The sequence below is a fragment of the Cololabis saira genome, chromosome 2 (assembly GCF_033807715.1).
Source record: "Cololabis saira isolate AMF1-May2022 chromosome 2, fColSai1.1, whole genome shotgun sequence".
Lineage (NCBI taxonomy): Eukaryota > Metazoa > Chordata > Actinopteri > Beloniformes > Belonidae > Cololabis > Cololabis saira.
The window spans coordinates 29,384,463-29,394,244 of NC_084588.1; the positions used below are offsets into that span (position 1 = coordinate 29,384,463).

At 39.9% G+C, this 9,782-nt stretch overlaps 1 protein-coding gene across 1 annotated transcript in view; it reads right to left on the reverse strand.

Annotated features, from left to right (window-relative positions):
- Positions 1-9,523, reverse strand: part of pde3b (phosphodiesterase 3B) — a 59,391-nt gene extending 49,868 nt beyond the window's left edge. Inside the window, exon 1 of the mRNA XM_061742792.1 lies at positions 8,463-9,523. Within this exon, the coding sequence (XP_061598776.1) occupies positions 8,463-9,368 (906 nt within the window). The 5' untranslated portion in view covers positions 9,369-9,523. The remainder of the gene's footprint in view (positions 1-8,462) is intronic.
- Between the last annotated feature and the right edge of the window lie 259 nt (positions 9,524-9,782).

The window sequence follows — 9,782 nt, forward strand, 5'->3', positions numbered from 1 at the left end:
ACATAGTTTAGTCAAGTTACAGCTAAAGCTCAACTTTGCCATTTAACTGGACTCCTTTCTTTGTCCTGATATACATGCATATGAATGGAATCCATTATCGACAAGCATGTCACAGTCCACCACGATAGGCGGCAATGGTTCCCACTTTTGACTCGTTAGCAGTGGGCTCTTCAAGCTTATTACGGGACAAACAATTGCAGGTGGTAGCCTTTGATAGCAGCAAACAGGAAAAATGGCAAACAGTGAATCAGACAGCTCCAGTCTGGTGAAAGCGTTTACATAGAATTACCCCGACTTCATTATCCGGGTTAGTTAGTCCGACTGTGAGAAGTTCAGCCTAGCTCGATTTTAGCCGGACTGAGATGTTTACATGCAAATTTAGTCGGACTTATGCAACAATTACATTTTTTTCAGATGAAAACATACTAACAATTAAATGTGATTAGTGAACTGATACAAAATAACACTCTCCAAAATACTAATGTACTCTCGTCCTTACAGTGATACGAGCTGCAGCTGAAGCCTCTGCTCTTACTATCAAAGTGCACAATGTTTGAATTAATGTTTCATCATAGGAATATAAACATTGTAAAAACAAAAATACTGCAATAAATAGTGGGCTTTTATTTATCAAGTTCCATGCGTTTACACGCTAAATGTTAATGATATTGCATATTTAACCAATTAAGTGGAACTTTATAGCTCCAAATGCTATTTTAGTTGCTGTTTTCTAATTTCTAATACAAAGTTTCTGGAAAAAGAATATGTTCTCATTTTTTAGCAACAAAAAAAAAACATTATCAAAGAGGTTAAACTGTAGATTAAATCAAGTTTTCTTCAGGGATTAATAAAGTATTTCTTAATTGAATTGAAATAAACTGACTTAGCATCAGACACCTAATATTGAATTACACATAATACAAGTATTATTGTCCTGTTTCAACTATGATATCGCGTGGTGGTTTCCAAGTATGCTAGCCTTATTCCAGTATATATATATATATATATATATATATATATATATATATATATATATATATATATATATATATATTCATATTTTTACCAGTTCCACAGCTGTTATATTTAACAAAATCATAGCATGCTGGGTGAGCTTACCTGACTGTTAATACATGAAAACGTTAACCCTTCAAAAGGTATTACAAGTGGAACTTGACCCTCTCGTCTTACGTGTCATAGACATGGTGTAGACTTGGTGTAAACGGTGTTTCCAGGTGTAGTGAAATCTCATGCTTTTCAACTGGATTTACAACTGGAGCAACAAAAACCCTCACAAATCAGACGCCGGTTGTTATTCATAACACTGACTCAGCATACTTTAACATTTACAAAAGCAATTTGCACCTGAACCAATCCACAGTTAGTAGTATCTTCAACATATTCAAATGGCTAACATGCTAATACAAATTTAAAAAGCAGCATATCATGCTCTAAAAAAGTTAATAAATAAATAAACGACTCTACAATAACTTAAGTGCTAAACCACATTGGGTATACTGCGTCTTGTGGCATTAGCTGGGGCGCCTCAATTCTGAAAGAAATAATAATGTCGCAATTATTTTGGTCAAAGCTGAAGTCGAGATTATTTAAAACGATTATCCACTGACTTTTAAAGCATGTGGCATTTATCAAACTTAAAATAAGATTTTCCACTGTAAACTTAAGTGGCAGCATAAACACCATTTCAGACTAAATAAAACTGACTCACGCCAACTAAAAGTGATTCAAATGCTGGTAAAGCTGCTCAAATAATCCCTGAAATGCCTTTGGCCAGAAACACCAGTGTGACCTCAACATTTCTTGGGAATCGCTCACCCACGGCTAAGTGGAGTCCACGTCTGAGGTGTCATTCAGAACACAACACAGAATATGTAGCAACATAATTGCATTGTTATTGGAATCACAATTAAATGTCCATACATTGAATAGCCCTAGAATTAACTTAAAACTCTCAAATATCTGAATAACTTCATGACACTGTTGTAACAGATTACTGTACAGGTTCTTGCATCTTTTCTTTCATGTCATAAAATGCTCATTATGTCAAAAAAATGAGTTCTGACTGGAAATAAAATGAAATTCTGATCACACAAAGCCCAAACTCCTTAAAGCCTCAGATGTTTGGTAGCACCACTGTCAATCTCGCCAAGATGAGTCAACTAGTGTTTACATCTACTTTTCATTTGTAAAGATTTCTAAAGCTACATGCACACCTGGTTCTGTTTTATGAAACTCAGTTGGCGTGGAGAAGGAAACATCTGCACGGCCCTCAAATCCACTCTCACAGTTAGCCATAAATGGATAAAGAAATATCCTGAAACAGCCGTTTTCAACTGATGCTCATGTCAGCTACATGAGTCATTAGATCTGTTGGTGAGATGCAATAAAACTCTTTGTGTCACATCATCAAGGTTCTCCAGGAAAACAGCTGCCTTTACATGCAACTACTACACACACCTGTAACTGTTTAATACACCCGCAGTACTCTTTTATAACTATTATCCGTAAGCCATCATCCGTTGGCTTTCTCTTAAGTTTCCTTAATTAAGTGTTCACATTCAGATGACAAGTACCCCTTTATGTGCTGAAAATGGAAAATGCAGTTATTTTGTGCATGCATATTAAATATGTATCCATCAGTCATGTCTGATAGACTTAAGAGAGCACGTTGACCAAGTCAGTGGATAGTTTAAAAATCTAAGATGGCGTGCTTTCGCAAAAGAGGCTCAACCCACATTAATGGGTGTGGCTATTTTCATCCAATGGCTCTCATGCTGCAAACTATAAATGTGCTTACAAAATAATTGTGTGTTGATGCAGTATACAGTTTGGAATAGCTTAAAACCATGCAAAAGGTGACCCCCACGAAAATCCAGAGCAAGTTTAGCAAATTATCTAATGAGCACACAAGGGGATAAGGAGAAATGTGTTTACATCACTCTTTCCTTGGAGGTTTCAGAGCTTTGACCGGGTGAACAGCTACACAGCCAAGTACCAAAGTACTGGTGCTGAAGTTACCTGAACATGGATTCTGCACAAGATTAATTTCTTAGTTAAACTATTGTTTAGATCTGGGGTGTCCTGTTGAATGATTTTAAACAAACAGTTGACAGTTAATAAACAAAAGGGGGTATCGACAGCTTGGACAAGAGCTGGGCCAAGAATGTTGTGAAAAATGTGAAAATGATTTCAAGTATTTTACTTTGGCTGTTCTGAAATAATCTTTTTCTTAATGTCTACACCGAGTTGGGTCTCATATTTGTGCATCTTATTCTGAATTAAACAGTTTCATTTTTGCCAATTTATAAAATGCTGATGAAAAACCACTTGTTGCAGCTCACAAAAAAAACAACAATCCCTCAGCTCAAAGATCAAAACCGGTGAAAAAAAAAAAAAAGCAAGAGGAAGAAGAAAATGCATGGAGGGGGGTTGTTCACACTAGTGAACCCTGAATGACTCCTTTCACAATATTAGTGTGTGCCTCTTTTTCCCAGCCTATGACACAAATAAAGTCTGTTTGTGAACAAATTATGCCTCATAACAAAGTAGCAGTACTCCACTGACCATATAGACCGCATATCTAACAAAGAAGAAAATGAGTTTCCTGAGATCAGTAGCTAAAACCCCACAGCTCCTGCAACACTGTAAAAGTATAAAAACATCCATGACATGGCATTTGGGCTGCATGTGCCCAAGTGTTGCATGAAAAGTCGAAAGTTAAATGAAGAGAAGCCAGGAAAATGTCCCAACTGTCTTCACGCTTGATTATCCTGATTGCCAATTAAAAAGGTATACAAGTTGTTTAATCAAGAACAATGTCCTGTTTAGACATTCTGCTGAAAAGAATAGTGTGTGTGTGACTTTTAGAGTACTCTGTGCTGCAAATACAAACTTGCAAAAAGCAATTGAAAACTAACTCGGACTATCGATACATTGGAGGACCTCAAACCTTGATCACAAGTGATTTGTTTACTTCATATTAAAATAAACTAAAGGTAAAGTAGTGTAGGTGTCAAATACAGGTTGAAGGCTGATAATACTGATGCAGATGTCCATCCACCCTACTCCTTTTATGTGTTTGAGTTTTAATGGTTCATTTAAAGACTTATACAATGTCACTGCTAATCTACAAATAGCACGGAACACAATGAGGTGAAAAACCACTGCTGGAAATAGCCCAACTGAGACGAACTGGACATGCATTTATAGTCCTCTTATCATTTCTCACCAACCTCGAACGACACAAAAACAATGCGCGTGACCTGACGGCCTGGCATCCACTAGAGAACCGATTTGTTTTAAGATTTCATTGTTGACAGTAATGTCTACATCATCCACGTATAAATGGAGGCACCAGCTCACGTGCTTTCGACTGTTTGTTCACACCAGATTGCAACACGATAGTCTTGATTTCTGTGGGGGGGAAAACTGCTGTAAAGTGGTAGGGAGCATAACTTGACGGTGACCCCTTCGGCTTATGAATGTAAACAGCCTGGTTTTACACAGCCTGTAAAGGTTTATATTTAACAGCTAAAGAAAGAGACGCATGCTCTGTTAAGGACTGCTGGCACTGCTCATCATCACTTTGAGCTGGTGACTGCTATACTGTCAAACAGACCTGTGGGCCCTCGTCACTGGCTTTGCCACTGGTCGGATTGTTATTCTAACAGCATGTGGACGAGGCCTCGCATTTCACCAAGTACCTGCTACTTAAAAGATACAGTCCCAATAAAATGTAGATAAACACAGCACATGTCACAAGACATGTACAGGGTTGATAATAAAGTACACTTACTGACAGGCTGTAAAACAGCGGCACGCTGATTTACAGGTATTGATGATAGCTGTAATATTAAAAAGAAAAAAAACAAGTTTGAGCGCAGTGATTTCCCTGTGAGATATCAGACACTGTGGGCCTCTTGTAGCAGTTCATCTGGATGCTTTTTTTACTATTCACGGGGGGGGATTTCTTTCCATACTGTTGCACAACTGTGACTCATTTTGAGTCCAATGTTACGTGCAAATACATTAAATTAAAAAAAAACTACCAAACTGAATTGTTCCTACAGATAGAGTACTATGCAAAGTCTTGGGTGTCCCAGCCTTGTTGTTTTATCCAAATGTTAACAGCATCCGCATTTATTTTCCATTTTCCTTGAGATACAATCAGGAAATACAGGAACCTGGGTCTCAACCACAAAAGATCTGTAAACATCTATATGTTTAACTTTCTTTACAGGGTTAAATCTGTGCCCAGATCTGGGGGGAGATCACTGTTGCTTGTTGCGTCATTTTGTTCTGTGCAATTTGTGCTGAATTTCCTGTTTGTATCTTGCAAAAAAAAAAATATACACGACATATATGGTCATTAGAGCTCCAGTGCAATTTAATGGACATCTGGATTAATCCCTCGCATGACACTCACCTTCTATAATAAAGACTCATGAGATTGATTGTTTCCTGGACGTGACATCTACTAATTGCATATCCAGCTGCAGGCTGATGATTTGGAGTAAGAGTTCGACTTCTTGGGTTATACTGCACAGTTAGATTGGTTTTCTGTGCTCATTCATGACACTTAGTCCATGGGCCAGACCAGATATCACTACCACTCAAGGTGACAAAACCTGCTTATAATTTTTGAAAATATCTATGTCTATAGATGATATTTTGGTATGATAACCCTTCCTGAGTGGCAGCTGTATCATAGTTGTCAGCTCATGAAGTTACACCCCCCCTTCAGAAAATTACATTTTAGATGCTGGTGCATATCCTGGTTTAGACTCATGTTCAGGATATCTGTCAATGTTTCACAATATTGTCTTTGGTATCATTTTAAAGGGAACCTTTGAAGCATTCATTCAAGCTAAAATGTGAATCTTTCTGTCACTGCAGCTCTTTAAACTCTAAACAATGCACATTTTTACACAATTTTTGCCTAAATGATATACTACCGTATCTTTTAGCCTTGTGTCATCTAGGAAAAACAGAGACACAAAATTTAAAAACTGGAATACTCACAGGACCATAAGGATTCAGGAAATGTATCACATCTTAACTTGAATGCTTAAAAGGTCCCCTTTAAAATGATACCAAAGACAATATTGTGAAACATTGACAGATATCCTGAACATGAGTCTAAACCAGGATATGCAGCAGCATCTAAAATGTAATTTTCTGAAGGGGCTGGGTGACTTCATGAGCTGATAACTATGATACAGCTGCAACGCAGGAAGGGTTATCATACCAAAATATCATCTATAGACGTGGATCTTTTCAAAAATCATAAGTACGTTTTGTCACCTTATTCCATACATCCATCCGTGGATGTATAGAATAAGTTGTAGAGGGATTTGAAATCAAGTAGAACCATAACCTTATTTAAAAAAACATTGAAAAGAAGGATGATTTCTCTATACCAAAGTAATGAGTGGTGATGCTTATTATGTTGATTTGGGTATTCATTTAATTGGCGATTTGATTTGATTATTCAAGGATGAAGGAAACATGTAGACTGCACTTTTTTTTTTCCCTTTCTTATTTTTCGAGGAATCTATTTTATCCCCATGGAGGGAATTTGTTTTACTGGCAGTCTTATCTCTTACGGTACTTCTTGCTTTTATTTCATTACTTTAAATAATCCTTTTGAGGGTAGGCAATGAATAAGCTTTGCTTCAGCATACACTTTTTTCGGCCTAGATGTTATTTTGGAAACTTTTTTGTAATGTTTTCTTTGAACAGTGTATTCGTTTCCTTGTTGTCATTTTTATTTTATTTTTAATTTTGTAAAAGCTGTTTTGATGTTTGTCTTATTTTTATGTCTTATTTTTTTTGTAATGTTTTCTTTGAACAGTGTATTCGTTTCCTTGTTGTCATTTTTATTTTATTTTTAATTTTGTAAAAGCTATTTTGATGTTTGCCTTATTTTTATTCTTTTTTTTGTGATCTCATGACCGAAATAAACTAAACTAAAATTAAATTAAAAAAACCTTGAGTGGTACTGACAAGTGAAATTTTGGGGCTCTGGCCCATGGACTAATAAAGGCTGATTTATGGTTCCGCGTTACACCAACGCACAGCCTACGCCGTATGTTGCGCGTCGCCGCGTACATCACGCCGTAGGCTACGCCGTGCCCTACGGCGTAGGCTCTGCATCGATTTTAACGCGGGGGCCTGATTTATGGTTCCGCGTTACACCAACGCAGAGCCTATGGCGTAATGTACGCGGTGACCCGCACCGTATGGTGCGCGTTTCAGCGTACCCTACGCCGTACCCTACGCCGTAGGGCTCTGCGTCGATTTTAACGCGGAACCATAATTCAGGGCTTTAAAGGAGCCGTCTGTAAGAAATGTCCAAAACTGGTACTGCAGTCACTTTCAAAATATTGTTGAGCGGCGTGTACCCTCCCCCTCCTCCCCCCGACCAGAGGTTGCCAGGTAGGCTGCAGAATGCAGCAGGAACGTAGGCTGCCATGGCTGCGATAATTACAGCCGAGCTGGCAACCCGGATGCCGAAACAAAACTGACTTCGTGATTGGGAGATAGGTGGAGGGTGGAGCTTCAGGCCAAAACAAAAAATTAAAACATCAACATCAGTTGAGGGCTGCAACTCCTCTTTTTAAACTGGAATATCCTGGCTTGAGTGCTGTTGTCAGTGACATAAGTATTTGAAATAGGGCTGTTCGATTAATCAATTTTAAATCGTAATCGCGATTATGTAATTAGAACGATGTTAAAACGTGAAAATCGTAAAAATCGATTTTTCACTTCTTTTTTTTTACCTTGTCTGCACACATATTAATGATTGATACCATATTAATGATTGATGGAAATACCTCTCAATACCTGCGACAAGTGCCCCATCGGAGAGGCTCTTTAGTGTAGGAGGGGGCGTTGTAACATGCCACCGGGCATCCCTCAAGCCAGATGCGGTAGACCGGCTCGTGTTCCTTGCAAAAAACTTGCAAATGTGAACAGCAAATGTAATGAGTGACATTACACACCTCTACCTCCTTCATGGGTTGCATTATTATTTAGCATGCAAAGACCCAGTTTAGTTTAATTAGAAAATGTCTTGTTTTATTTAATTGGAAATATAACTTACTGTATGTTTGCAAGTGCTAATTTGCTGATTTTTTTTTTTTCCAGGGATAAAACTTTATATTTTATTATATTTTTTAAAACTTTTTTTCAACTTATTTTACAGAGTTTTGCACTTTATTCATTCATTTTTGGTTTAATAAGAGCAAAGTTTGCACTTAAAGCCCAATAGGGTTCAATATAAAAACAGCATATTTTAATTAATTTCTTTGCCTTTTGTCAATTCACAAAATAATCGTAATCGAAAATCGGATTTTGAGAGAAAAAAATCGAGATTTTATTTTTGGGCAAAATCGAACAGCCCTAGTGTGTACATGAGAGTATCTGTGGGTTTAACCTACCTGCTCTCTAGATATGCAGGGCAGCGAAGGTCTGCGGGGCATTTTACAACTGCCATAATAGCTGGTGGAGGTTTCCCCCAGAGAGACGCAGCTGGAGCGTCTCCGGGGTCTGATCACGGGCACCTTCTCCTCCCCGCTGCCGGACACCCCGCTCGGCTCTTCCCTCCTCCTCGGGTGGTAGTGGTCAAACCCGAGCCCCAGCAGGGAGCCGGAGACCCCGGCAAAGCCGGCGAAGAGAGGTCTGAGCCCGGCGGGGAGAGCGCTCAGACTGGTGAACGACAGCAGCCACACGGCGCTGGCGAACAGCAGCACCAGCACGCTGTGCTTCAGTCTGAGCGCCGGCAGGAGCGTGAGCAGACCCACGCAGCCCAGCACGAACAGCAACCTGCCCACCATCTGCATCTGCATCTGCTGCTGGTCCTCTCCTCCTCCCCACTGCAGGAACCGCAGCACCACAAAATCCCCCAGGTAGCAGGACGCCGGCAGCGACAGCAGCCAGCAACGGCCGCTCTGCCGCTGCTCCCTCCGCAGGTAGAACGTGAGGAAGAAGAAGGCACATCCTATGCTGAACAGCGGGCTGACGGACTGCGAGAAGCCCGACAGGAAAGTCCGCAAATCCCACAGAGAGTCACTTTGCGAGGTCTTGGAAAGCAGCAGGGACGCGGCGAAAATCACCAACGCGCCCACGTAGAGGGCTGGAACCTTCAGTAGTTTTGAATTGAACACGTCTTCGTTGCAAAAGCTGCAGAGGGTGAATAAAACCCCCCTGTGGGGGTCCTGTTTGAGGGGGGTGACGCAGCTCTTCACATAGCCGTTCCTGAAGCCCTCCGAGCTGTTTACACTCCCAGCTCCGTCCTGGTGCCTGCTTTTACTGTGCGAGAGCTCGGCTTCCTCCTGTGCGGCCATGGCTCGCCGTCTTGGATATCCTGGGGGAAAAAAAACACACAAGTCCCCCCTCTTGTACTCTTCACGCCGTGTTAACGCTGAACTACATGACAGCAAACGCACTCCATGGTCACTCAAACGTGCTCCAGCACTTGGACTAAAGAAAGAAGGTGAGATGTTGTTTTTACAGAAATGGAGCTCTCTGTCGCCCCCTATAGGGCACAACTCACACCTCAGGGCTTTGTGATGTGGAGGCTGACCCAGTCCAGTCAAGTATTAGCAATGCTCTCTCAGGGGTAGGTTTTTATTTTGTTACGGTTCTAATTTCATGAAGGGATATTTAAATTAGAATAGCTAGTTTTGCCCCGACTAAAAAAATAAAAATAAAAAATATATAATACAGTGTTGGATCAGACTTTTTTGAAATGTGATCAG